The sequence below is a fragment of the Mesoplodon bidens genome (assembly GCF_964165515.1).
Source record: "Mesoplodon bidens genome assembly, chromosome: 1".
NCBI lineage: Eukaryota > Metazoa > Chordata > Mammalia > Artiodactyla > Ziphiidae > Mesoplodon > Mesoplodon bidens.
The window spans coordinates 109,348,386-109,361,913 of record NC_138176.1 but is presented as its reverse complement, the minus strand read 5'-3'; the positions used below and the strand labels follow the sequence as shown (position 1 = coordinate 109,361,913).

General features: G+C 53.5%; 1 protein-coding gene across 1 annotated transcript in view; it reads left to right on the top strand.

Moving 5' to 3' along the window:
- The window catches only part of PGBD5 (piggyBac transposable element derived 5), a gene marked incomplete at both ends in the record, with an annotated part of 87,203 nt that overhangs the window by 54,027 nt on the left and 19,648 nt on the right, over positions 1 to 13,528 (top strand). The window contains one exon of the mRNA XM_081252188.1: positions 3,895 to 4,029. Within this exon, the coding sequence (XP_081108314.1) occupies positions 3,895 to 4,029 (135 nt within the window). The remainder of the gene's footprint in view (positions 1 to 3,894; positions 4,030 to 13,528) is intronic.

The window sequence follows — 13,528 nt, the reverse complement described above, 5'->3', positions numbered from 1 at the left end:
TGCATCCCGGGCGATCGCCGTGCCTGTGTGTGTGTCCCCAGGGTCCGTTTAGCCGGTGGGCACACTGCAGCACCCACTAGCGAATTCTGAGCTGTGTGGGCTCACCCCTTCCCAGCCCCAGACACGGGTGCCGTGAGGGGGGCAGGTGTCTGGGGCGGCAGCTCTGCCCTCCTGCGTTGTACGGCTCAGATGGGTACGAGGGGAGACCCTGGAGAGACGGTCATTTTATTCTTGCCGCCCACATCTTTTCTTTGCGTCCAGTTGATGAGACTGAGAAAAGAGGGGCTGACGTGAGATTTAGTCTGGGGAAGGGCTCTCGGCTCTCTGCTCACGTTGGGGTATTTTTCCCTCACTTTGCTTTTCCTTTTTAAAATTTTACCTTGTATTTAATTTTTATTTTTACCTTTGAATTTGCAAACTTATGTGCTCTCGTTGCTATCATTTTCCATCCTGTGCTCTATATGTTGGTCAGGATCCCAGCAGGAAACAAATGCTATGTTCCAGAAGGGCAGTTTCAGAGAATTGGAAGCAGGGACTGTGGACAGTCAGGGTTTAGGGGCATCACCAGGGTGGCAAACACCTGGGCTGGCAACAGTGGGAAGCCGCCGTGAGCCTGTGCCAAGGAGCGGAGTGGGGGCAGCGACGGCTGCAGCCCGACGGCGTGGGCAGGCAGGCAGGGCTCCCATCTCTTGTTCATCCCTCCCTCGTGGCCACACAAGCCAGGCGCTGGGGGCAGGGCCCTGGGGCGTGCGGTTTATAAGAGGTTGGCCACCAGGACACAGCACAGGGTAGGAAGGTGGAAAGGGGGTGTGGGGGGCAAACATTACTCGGTAGAGTCCACCCACCAGACAGGAACACAAGGCAGAGGGGAAGTCTGAGTCCCTGGGATTGGCTTTCCAGTGCGCTGGTAATCACCTGGAATTTCCTCTTCCTCCCGACTCTGGGCCCCACTGAGCCGGCTCTGCGTGAGGAGGGTCAGCCAAAGGAGGTGAGACCAGAAAGTGCAGCGTGGATTGGAGCATGCTCGGGCCTTCCTGTGGGCTGGTGGTCCTGCCAACACGGGCCGTCGAGGGGCGGCTCTGGGCACACATGCGCACGCCCTTAGCCTCTCTGCCTCGCTGCCGCAGAGGCTGCCTCGTTCTTACACATAGAAACATCAGGGTCATATACGTCTTTGTGAAGTAAAATAAAGGAAACCCTCAAGGTTTCCTGGCTTTCCAGCTTCTCCCTTTCTGAAATCCCTGTTGGCTCTGGAACATTCCATTCAAGGAGAAGGTGTGTTTTCAAGTTGCAGTCCAACACCCCGAGGCCTCAGGGCTCCATTGACTGGTCTTCACTCTGCTTGTTGAGACCAGTGGGAACAGTCCCCATTCCATCCCCCAGCAGACTCCGCTCCAGGCTCTGGGGAACGGCTCTGCATCACCACCATGCACACACCGCACCTGGGCACACGGCGCACAGCACCCTCTGCCCTGCCATCTCTGGAGCCTTTTTATTCCAGCCAATGTGACCCTTTGGGATGAGCTTACAGAGTCTCCAGACTCCACCAGTAACCCCAGCAGCGGGGTGCGCCCACGCACGAGTGTTTATACACAGCTACTAAATGGGGAGATGCTGCATCTCCTCAAGCTAAATGGGGAGATGCTGCATCTCCTCAAGCCCGGGGGCTGATTAGTTAAAGGAGGGTTGGGGGAGGGATTGCGGAAGTCAATAAATACATGGCTGCCGTGTCTCCCCTACATAACCACTGCCCCCCCAGCCTGAGCTCGTCATACCCAGGAGGGACTCAGAACACACAGCGGGGTGACAGCATGTGGCCGAGGACAGCCTGGCAGAGGAGGGGGCAGTTTTCGGAGCTCCGGAGAGCGCCCTACCCCATGCTGCGCTCAGCTGTGACCCGGTCCACCTGCCTGTAATGAGGGTAGAAAAGAGGAGAAGCCATGGAAGGCCAGGCGTTCCCGCTGGCTCTTTTGCTTTGGTGACGCATGTGATTAAATAGAAACTTGAACGGGATTCTGTGATAAGTGCAGGTGAAGTAGAGGACGCTGGCTTTCTGGAGAGCAGAGAGAGCGTCTTCCTCACTCCCCGCTCCACCCGCCCGCCCCTCCGTGTGTGGGACATGGCCATCCTGCTACAGTGGTTCCACATGGGCTTTGAAGGTTTGGGGAGCTGCACAGAGCGGGGCACGAGGTCAGCCTCTCCAGCCTCCCGATTGTGAGCTCAAGGCAGGGGAGGCCAGGCTTAATGCCCCCCACTTCCAACAACAGAACACTGAAGGGGCTGGTTTGCACACCTAAGACCCAACACTGCAGGGCAGTTATTTCTTAAGTGGAATTCGAGGTATCATTGATAGGAGAGTGGAAGGCCACTGTCCATCTCACACTTGGTCAGTGTTATCCCCTGTTCTGCCCTCATCAGGCCACATTCTGACATCACCTGGGAGCTCGCTGGGAATGCAGAAACTCAGGCACTGACCCAAGCTTTCCGAAACAGAACCCACATTTCATAAGATTCCCAGGTGATTGGTTTGTTCATTCAAGTTGAAAGGCCCTGATGGAAAGCGGGCATTGGCACACTTTTTCTGTCTGTGGCCAGGTATTAGACTTTGGGGGCCATGTGGTCTGTGTTGGGACCTTGTAGCCCCAAAGCAGCCACTGACAGCACATTTGTGAGGGGCACGGTGGGTTCTGGGAAAACTTGAATTACAGCGGGCAGTGGGCCAGCCCCTGATCTGGAGTTTTGTGAAGAGTTCTTGGAATCATAGTATTTCTAGCCTTCTTCGTTTCAGTGAACCACACATGTACGTACCAATCCGTAAGGAAGCTTGAAATTGGATTGGAAGGGAAGTGTAGCAGGTTCCTAAAATTTACCCAGAAGTCCCCACAAAAGCTTTAGCTTGAAGAAATAAAACTTGGGACACCCCTGGAACCTGTTTTTATGCCATTTCTTTTTACTTTATTGTCTTGTCATTGAAAAAGTCCTGTCACCGTGCCATTGAGAAGTGGAAATAGGTGAAGTAGGCTTAAAAATTGCCTGGGGAGTCCCACGTCAGAAAGGACGTGATGACCCAGAGGAGAGCCAGAGGCTGGGTCGTGGCAATGAGGGAACTGGGTCATTTCAGGAAGAGTTTTTAAAAAGAGACTGTTTAGCCTGGGAAAAAGAAGGTCATGGGCTTCCCTGGTGGCACAGTGGTTGAGAGTCCGCCTGCTGATGCAGGGGACACGAGTTCATGCCCCGGTCCGGGAAGATCCCACATGCCGCGGAGCGGCTGGACCCGTTAGCCATGGCTGCTGAGCCTGTGCGTCCAGAGCCTGTGCTCTGCAACAGGAGAGGCCACAACAGTGAGAGGCCCACGTACCGCAAAAAAAAAAAAAAAAAAAGAAGGTCATGGACCAGCATGAGAGCTGTCCGGAAAACCTAAAGAACCTAAAGAATCATGTGAAGTTGGGTCAGTAGGTTTAGTTTAGATGTAGGTCACCTTTGTGTCAGTGAACGGTTGGAGCGTCCATCGGTGGAAAGGTCTTCCTTGAAAGGAAGTGGGTGTCCCCACCAGGCATGTCCAGCTGGAAGTCAGGACCCCTGCTAGAGGTCCCTCTCCCAAGTGAGAGTTTGGACTGAGGACCTTAGGCCAATAATAATAACTGTCATGATGATTTCCATTTACTAAATACCTGCTAAGTGCCAGTTTCTCATTTAATCCTCCCCCAAACACTGGTATTGACAAACGAGGAGACTCAAGGAGACTCAAGGGGACTCAGGATCAGAGAGGTGATGTAACTTAGCCAAGGTCACACAGCTGGTCAAAGGCAGAGACTAGATTTGAGCCCAGACCTGAAGACCCCCCCGCGCTCACGCTGCCTTCCATGAGAATCTCTGCTTTTTCTTTCCTGGCAGGTGCTACATGAACCCCTGATTGATGAGGACCCTGTGTTCATTGCCACGTGCACGGAGCGGGAGCTGCGGAAGAGGAAAAAGCGGAAATTCAGCCTCTGGGTCCGGCAGTGCTCTTCCACTGGCTTCATCATCCAGGTGAGCCCTGGGCCGGCCCTGGAGGCCGAGGGAGGATTTGGTAACCGGTGAACTTGCCCACTTACCCTTTTCACTGCGCCTCACTAGATGCTGCAGCTTAGGCTGGGCTGCGCTGCTCTCTTCCTTGCTGGGGCACGGGGCTAGCCGGCGCTGTCCGCTGCACGTTCTTCCTGCCCGCTCTGGCCCCTGGGGTTAAACAACAGCTATAAACACCAATCAGGGCTCAGGCCCTTACAGTGTCAGCCAGAGGCTTCACCAGAATGCTGGGCACAGAGGTCGCTGCCATGGCTCTCGAGAGCACGCCGTGTGACGCCCCAGAAAGACCCCCCAGACGCCGCCGGGGCTCTGTCCTAGGGACACCTTCTTCAGAGGCCTGCAACGGCATCAGGAGCCCAGCCCTCTGAGCCTGCCTTGCTGCCTGATCCCTGGCTCTGCCCTGCAGAGGTGGCCGAGCTCTGCTGCGGGAACAGTGTCAGCCGCCGCCGAGCTGCCGGAGCAGCAGGGTGCAGGGTGCACGGGAGGAAGAGGTGGGGCTGGCGGAGCGGGGACCCCGGCTGGGCTGGTTCCTCCCGCCCTGCCGCTCAGGCCACTCGGCGGCCCTCACTGCCCTGCCCGGCTGCAGCCCCAGGCCCAAGGCGCAGGGGCTTTGCACACCTCCTCCCCCCGCCCCCGAGCCAGGGAAGGATTCGTAGGGAGGTTCAGCTGAGCATCTTCGCGCCGCACGTGCTCGAGCCGTGGCAAGGAAGGTGCGTGTGCCCCAAGCAGCAGCCCGCCCTGCCCCGCAGGCCGGGGGGCTTCAAGTCGGGCTGGGCCTGGGCTCTCCAGCTGGGCTCACGCACAGGCTTCAGGCTGTTGCTAGACAGACCCACCCCAGAGCAGGAAACACTCTGGGTGTACAGCCTGGGCCCTCCCTCCCCGCACAACCCCTGCCATCGCTATAGTATCTTTTGCAGTGACACTGCCGTGGGGACAGGCGAGTCTGTTTCACTGTATATATATATGACATTCAGTCATTCTTTGAATAAATACTTACTGCTGAGTGCTGTGGCCTGCATCATCGTGCCAGGCACCGGGGTACAAAGTCATGGCTCTGCCTTCCCAGGGGCCTGCCTGTGTGGGTTTTGAAGGAATGTGCACATGTGGGTTCGGTGTGCATCTGGCACCACTTTCTTTTTTTTTTTTTTTGCGTTACGCGGGCCTCTCACCACCGTGGCCTCTCCCATTGCGGAGCACAGGCTCCGGACGCGCAGGCTCAGCGGCCATGGCTCACGGGCCCAGCCACTCTGTGGCATGTGGGATCTTCCCGGACCGGGGCACGAACCCATGTCCCCTGCATCGGCAGGCGGACTCTCAACCACTGTGCCACCAGGGAAGCCCACCACTTCCTTTTTACTGTAAACTTGACTAGCGAGGAGTCACGACCATTACCTGCAAGGCTTCTCTCTCTCTCTCTGTCTCTCTGTGCAGGTTCCTCCTAGTTTCTGTGAAACCTATAAAATCCCCATCTGTCAGACAAAAGGTTCGGATGGTACCTTGAAGTTTCCTTTTATTTCTAAAACTCTCTGATCCTAGGAAGCTTTGTGCAGCTTGAGGGTTTGAATTTAGAAGTCAGGATTGAAGCTGGCAGCTCCCGTCCCAAGCAGTCTGGCATCCGCCGAGGCCGGGGCGACTGGAAGCCCCAAGCACGCAGGTGCTGAAGGGGTACCTACCCTTGGCTGCAGGCTGCCCCGTAGCAGGTGGAGCGAGGACTTCTGTGGCCTCCCCAGTTCGTTGGTCGAGATGAAGGTGTTTGTGGTGGCAGCAAAGCAGGGAGGGACACCTCTGTCTGAGAAGGACCCACGCGGCCTGGGGACAGTTGTCTTTTTAGCATCCTGGCCCTTGTCTTGGTCCCCCAGACCCTAATCCTGGTTAGGCAGCGGCCCAGGCAGATCCAGCGATGGTGCGAGGGGCGGGGGGAGCCTCCCGGCCCCGAGCTTTCACACCTGTATCTCCTCTGTTCTCACACCAGCCACGAGGTACAGGGGGCAGTGGCACGCACACCCGTTTCCCAGATGTGTTGGCTCAGTGCTGCTAATGGTCAGGGACCCCCTCCTCAGTCCTGGGGGCCAGCTACAAGCCCAGCTCTGCTACTTCCTGTGTGAACTAAGCCGGCTCCCAAAGTGTCCTGGATCTTAGTGTCCTTAGCCATAGAGTGAAAGGATGGGGGGCCTTAATCAGTGAGGCCCCTTCTACTGCAAGGTTCTGTGATTCTTCTCTTTTTTTTTAAATTTTATTTATTTATTTTTGCTGTGTTGGGTCTTCGTTTCTGTGCGAGGGCTTTCTCTAGTTGTGGCAAGCGGGGGCCACTCCTCATCGCGGTGCGCGGGCCTCTCACTATCACGGCCTCTCTTGTTGCGGAACACAGGCTCCAGACGCGCAGGCTCAGTAATTGTGGCTCATGGGCCCAGCTGCTCCATGGCATGTGGGATCTTCCCAGACCAGGGCTCGAACCCGTGTGTCCTGCATTGGCAGGCGGACTCTCAACCAGTGCGCCACCAGGGAAGCCCGATTCTTCTCTTTTTTAACGTCACCTGTGGGATGATGTACACAAGCCCATTTTCTTCATTTTAGTTTGTCAAATAAATTCTTCTTCTAAATAACTTTCCACTGGAGAATCCCGGTTGCTGAGCCTAAAGAGGCTGTGGCCATCCTGCTGCCCAAGTGGCCCTTCGCCCCCTGCTGTCCTCCCGCTGGTAGCAGGTCTGAGGCTGGCCGATGGGAGGCCGGCAGACGTGGCGCATGAAGGGGTTGGAAAGGGCGTGTGCATGGTTCTCCTTTGGCCTCTCCGCCCTGACCATGGGCAGATGTCCCGGCTGGATCGCTGAGTCCTGAAACCATGAACTCATAAAAGTGATCGTGGGCCACTAAGGCTTTGCTGTTGTGTGTGACACAGTAACAGAATTGCCCCGGGGCCTGCCACTTAGGGTCTGCAAAGCTGACCAGATAACTTTCTTCCCGTTACCCTGTCATGGACACAGCTGATACCTGGAAGGGACAGTGGATTCCAGGAGAGACCCAAGGCCTGGCTTCGGCTTTATAGTGTCATTCGGCCAAGATTGTAAGGTTTGCTGACCGGACTGCATGCTTCTGAGGTAGGGCCGCAATGGGGATTAGCTCACTTGAAAGATTCTAGATCAGGGTTTAAGTGAGGAAAAAAACATTCCAGATTTGGTCGCGGTTTCTCAAGTGGTCCCAGTAAAGGTCATCGTGGGAGCTGACCAGGAGCTCCAAGCCTCAGAAGCGGTGAGTGCGTCCTCTAAGGGCACCTGAGCGAGGAAGGAAAGCCCACAGTTTGACAGACACTGCTGCTAACGGGGAGGGTGTCCAGAGGAACCCCGGTATTTTCAGTACTTTTATAGGTTCACTACTCTTTTTTTTTTTTTTTTTTTTTTTTTTTTTGCGGTACGCGGTCCTCTCACTGTTGTGGCCTCTCCTGTTGCGGAGCACAGGCTCCAGACACGCAGGCTCAGCAGCCATGGCTCACAGGCCCAGCCACTCCACAGCATGTGGGATCTTCCCGGACCGGGGCACGAACCCGTGTCCCCTGCATCGGCAGGCGGACTGTCAACCACTGCGCCACCAGGGAAGCCCAGGTTCACTACTCTTGAATTCATCAGAAGGGGAATCTCAGAATCAGATGAAAGTGGTGAAGAGTCCTGGGTGATCTAACCCGTGAGGAGACGGTAGGGAGGTGTGTGGGAGAAGAGGTGAATTGTGTTGCCCTGAAAATTAAGGAGTTAATGTGTTCCACTTCTGGGAGTGCAAGAGGGAGGGAGGGAGTTCTTCCAGGAGGAAGAAGCCATCAGAGCAGGTGCGATCACTGCAGAGAGAGTCACACCCGCGTGGAGACGCTGTCCCACGTGATGAGGTAGTGCTGCCTCGTCTGTCCTCGGCTCTCTCCTCCAGCCCTCCTTCCAGAATCTTGTATGAGAGGCCTGGATCGTGGTGGGGCTGGCCCCCCACCTGGTGTTTGTAGAGCCGCCCTGCAGGCCTACTCACCACAAAAGCCCTTGGATCCAAGGTGTCTACCTTGGGGTCTCCCCCTGCACCGAACACTGAACACTGAATCAGCATGTGACGATGCCAGCCTGCAGTGCTCAGGGCCGAGGAACAACCAAGTGAGGCCACCCACACTGCCCTGGGAAGGAGACTGCTGCCTGTAGGACTGGGGCCACGAGTCTGAGGTAATCTGGCAAACTGTCATTCGAGGACTTTGAGGGATGGAATTTGTATCGTGTCTTGTGCGCCTATCCTGAAAGAGCGTATCTTTTTTTTTTTTTTATTGTGGTGAAATGGACGTACCGTGAAATTTACCTTTAAGTGAAAATACATCACAGTGTTGTGCAGCCCTCATCACTATCCATTTCCAGAGCTTTTTCATCTTCCCAGACAGCTGGGAGCATCTCTCTTAGCCGCAGGATGACACACGATCACAAAGAAAGAGTGAATTCCCCCCAAGCAAAGGCATCCTCCGGATACACTATGGATGCTTCTGGAGCTCGGAGGTGGGGTCACCTGGCACCCTGGTCTGGTTGAATGTTCAACTCTGGTCACACTCCCCCTGGTCAGGCTGCTCTACCTGCTGTGCCTTTGGGACTCCTAGCTACGGGCAGGTGAGTGGCCGGGACAGTGTCTGTGCTCGACTCTTGGTCCCAGCACGGGCCGTCTGCGTTCTGTGCAGGAGGGGTGCTTGCAGTCACGTGCAGTTCTCGGGCAGAGTCTCTTGTCAGATGGCTCTGTTGCGGGGGGAGGGGGGGAAGGGGGTGGTTTCAGGGTGCCTGTGAATGCCCACTCTGCTTCACCTCTTTTCTGACCTGGCCTTTCTGGCTTTATCCTCTGACGTTAGCAGGGCTCGGAGGGCGTGATGGGTAATTTCATGCCAATTTGGCTGGGCCACAGCACCCAGATATTTGGTCAAACACTGTTCTGGATGTCCCAGTGGGGGTATTTTTAGATGACATTAACATTTAGATCAGTGGACTTTGAGTAAAGCAGATTGCCCTCCCTCGTGTGGGTGGGCCTCATCCAATCAGTTGAAGGCCTAACTAGAAAAAGCCTGACATCACTGAAAGGAGAGGCTATTCTGTCAGCAGATGGACTCTGGATATGAACTACAACTCTACCCTGGGTCTCCAGCCTGCCAGGCTGTCCTGCAGGTTTTGGACTTAATGAACCTCCGTAATCACGCCATCAATTACTTGAAATAAATATCTCTATCTCTTGCTAGATGGATAGATGGATAGAACTCTGTCTGTATCTCTGTCTCCATCCTGTTGGTTCCACTGCAGAGGGATTTCCACTACCACCTAACTCACACAGCCTGTTTGTGTCTGAGGCTCCCTGGGTTCCTAGAGGGCAGGGACCATGGCTTCTTCTGCCTTCCCTCTCTAGAGCCTAAGGGGCTTGCCAGCTTTTTTTTTTTTTCCTCTGAAGTCAGAAACATCCCTATTACCAAGGAGTTTACAAAACAGATGGGAAAACAAGACGTCTACAAAGGAAAGCCTAAGTGCAGGTTGTTTTCTAACCACACTTTATGGGATTAACATTGTGCTCAGCACTGAAGACCCAGAAGTGAATGGAGCCCTCATGGCCTCTCTCATAGGAGAGATGGAAGTATGAAAACTCTCCGTGAGTAATAGATACAATGGAATACTACTCAGCCATAAAAAAAGAGTGACATAATGCCATTTGCAGCAACATGGATGGACCTAGAGATGATCATACTAAGTGAAGTAAGTCAGACAGAGAAAGACAAATACCCTATGACATCACTTATATGTGGAATCTAAAGTATGACACAACTGACCTTATCTACGAAACAGAAACAGACTCACAGACATAGGGAAGAGACTTGTGGTTGCCAAGGGGGAAGAGGATGGGGGAGGGATGGAGTGGGAGTTTGGGGTTAGCAGGTGCAAACTGTTATATAGAGAACAGATAAACAACAAGGTCCTACTGTAGAGCACAGGGAACTATATTCAGTATCCTGTGATAAACCATCATGGAAAAGAATATGAAAAAGAATGTCTATATGTGTATAACTGAGTCACTGTGCTGTACAGCAGAAATTAACACAACATTGTAAATCAACTACACTTCAATAAAAAAGTAAGTTAAAAAATATTCCTGGGCTTCCCTGGTGGCGCAGTGGTTGAGAGTCCGCCTGCCGATGCAGGGGAAGCGGGTTTGTGCCCCAGTCCGGGAAGATCCCACATGCCGTGGAGTGCTGGGCCCGTGAACCATGGCCGCTGAGCCTGCACGTCTGGAGCCTGTGCTCTGCAACGGGAGAGGCCACAGCAGTGAGAGGCCCGCATACCGCAAAAAAAAAAAAAAAAAAATTCCTAAGTACAGTGTGACCTGTGTGTGAGGGGTGTGTGGAATGTTGTGAGGCTGTAGGATGGTGCCTTTGGGGCTAAGAAGGGCTCCCGGATGCCCCAGAGGGGAAGGTGGACCATGAGTGCAGGGATTGAAGTTGACAGGTGAGAGCCAGTGTCACTTGCCACAGGCCAGCCCTGAGCATGGCCACTGAGCAGGATGCAACCTTGACAAGTGTCTCCCTGTCCTTACTTTACACCTGGGAAAACCGAAGAGATTGAGTCATTTACCCCAGATCTCCAGGCAATGATAGGTGGATGCAGGAATGTGAGCCACAGGGCTGGGGGCCCCCTAGTCCGCAGCCTCTGCTCCCAGGACCCCTTCAGGGAGGGGGAGGGGATACCTGGTGACCCGGCTCAGGGCCAGTGCATATGCCCATGCAGTATCTTCTTTCAAAAACTGGCGGGCGTCTTTGACACCCATCAGAGTGTTTCTGTGACTCGCCTTTGAAGTGTCCATTTCAGGAGAATCAGGTGATCCGCGGCGTTTCTGTCCACAGTGGAGAAGCCTCAAGGCTGACGGAGGTGCCCACACCCTGGAGTACTTGTCACGGGTCCCCTGGAGGATCTTTAGGCTTTGTAACCCCAGGTTTTGACAGCAATGGAACAAGCAGGTGGGGGAATCATTGGTGACGTGAGGCTCTGACCATCCCGAGACGCACTTGCTCCTTGGGTACAAAGCTCTGTGCTGAGACCACGGCTGAGGCCTTCTTTTTGCAAAACCACTGCCGTTTCCAGATCAGAGGCATGTGATGCACTGGAGAGAATGTTCTTGGTGTGTCACAGGCCTGCCGAGAGCTGGCCCGACCCCAGCAGGTCCTCCGGCCCGTGCCACCTGCGAGCTGAGGTCCCCGCCTGTGCCCTCATCCGTAGCTCCCAGTGAGCTGAGGGGTGCAAGGAGGGGGTCGTACAGAAGAGGGCATGTCCAGTTTCAGGGGAAGCCGTGTCACCGGGCGGCTGGGGGTTCTTAGTCTGTGACACTGAGGTCACTCATCTTGGAAACCTTGTGACCCTCCCATGGGCACAGAAGGAAACTGTCTCTGTAGAGACTGTTCTGTCTCTACCATGTCAGAAAGATTGAGAATAAAGTGGGGAAACCTGGCGCACAATTTAGTTAATGCTGTGTTGACCTACGGTGATTTTGCGCAGCCCTGAGACTCTTTGGGGAAGAAAGAAAAGAGTCTACTAATGAAAAAAAAAAAAAAAAGCTGGTATGGTCAAAAGCGCCGAATTCTCCCATTTGAATGTGTTGAACTAGGCCGCCTGCCTCTGCAGTGTGAGACCCAGGGTCCCCGAGCCGGAGGTGGCGGCTGGGAGAGCACCGGGCAGAGGGGGCCACAGAGCAGAGGTCTGGGAGACCCATGCGGGAGCTTTAGTTAAGGGCCGGTGCTCCACCTGCAGAGGACAACTGGACAGTCTCTAGAGGGTTGAGGGCTGGGTGCCGAGCAGGGGCAGAGCCGTTCTAAATGGCGAGTGTGGTCCTCGCGCTCAGTGAGTGCACCTACACCAGAGACACTGGGCTTCAGAAGCCGGAAGTCACATGGAGCCCCCAGGCCAGGGGACCCTGCCGCCTGACCCCGTGCACATCACCGGGTGTGTCCAGGGGACCCTGGGAGCATCTGTGAGGGGCCGCACACTTGGTGTGGCTGGACCAGCTGCTCTGGGAGCCTCTTTCCTCCCTTCAGTCTAATCCGTAGATTATGAGCTGCTTCTGCAGTTCAGAAAAGGACAGTTTGCATCCATGGAGCACTTGCCACGGGCCAGGCTCCACAACTAAGCACCCTACGTTCATTGCTCATTTTCTGTTCACAAGCATCTTGTGAAGTAGGGGTGCTCCTGCCCCTGTTTCACGGTGAGGAAGCCAAAGCCCAGAGAGACTCGCTACCTCGTCCAAAGTCTCAGCCTAAAGGGACAGACCTGGCATTAAACCCAGCCTTCCTGACCCTGGAGCCCACCCTCTGGACCACTAGGGTATGATCTCTCCCCAGGGAGAAAACTTTTCTCCCTTTAGATAAAAACCAAGTCTCTGTTTCTTACCCAACTTGATTGTTGTGTGATTGATGTTCTAGCCTCAAATTGTCACTGATCTCCCTTATTTTGAGACATGCTTTTTATATTGAAAGAACTTGAGGAATTTGCACTGAAGTTTTTTTTTTCTTATTTGACTTTTAATTTTTTTGTGTACTAGTGAATTGCTCCTGACCTAAAACTAACTGGATTAGCTTGAAAAATGAGGCTCAGAATGGAATTAATTAACCAGAGTGAATTTTGCTTGTGGAATCAAAAACTGGGCAGCGCATATACCCATCTGTTTAATTGTGCAGTGGCCGGGATGCTAGCTTCAATCCTGTCTAGATTGAATGTGGCTATGTCCCAGGATGGAATTGGCTGGGGCACAGGACATCTGTCACAGACCTGAGTGTCCCTGAGCAAGTGGCTGAGCACTAATCCCTTCCTCATTCTGTGGAATGGTTTAGTTTGCCCAGCCCTCCTTACTGTATAGGGAAGGGGACACAATAAAGAATGTAAGTGCCGTGTAGGTGCATCAGGCACTAACTGGGTCAGATTAAACCCTGGCCCTCTCCCCGAGGAGCTACACTCTTGTGAGGGGTGCAGAGCCCACCTTCTCCTCCAATCTGTTGTTGTTGTTGTTGTTTTATTGCAGTATAGTTGATTTACAATGTTGTGTTAGCACAGCAAAGTGATTCCGTTATATATCTATTCTTTTTCATATTCTTTTCTATTATGGTTTATTACAATATATTGAATATAGTTCCCTGTGCTATACAGTTGGTCCCTGTTGTTTATCTATTTTATATATAGTAGTGTGTATAAGTTATCCCTAATTTATCCCTCCCCCTCTTTCCCCTTTGGTAACCATAAGTTTGTTTTCTATGTCCGTGAGTCTCTTTTGTAAATAAGTTCATTTGTATCATTTTTTTAGATTCCATTTATAAGAAACATCATATGATATTTGTCTTTCTCTGTCTGACTTACTTCGCTCAGTATGATCATCTCTAGGTCCATCCATGTTGCTGCAAATGGCATTATTTCATTCTTCTTTATGGCTGAGTAGTAGTTCTTTT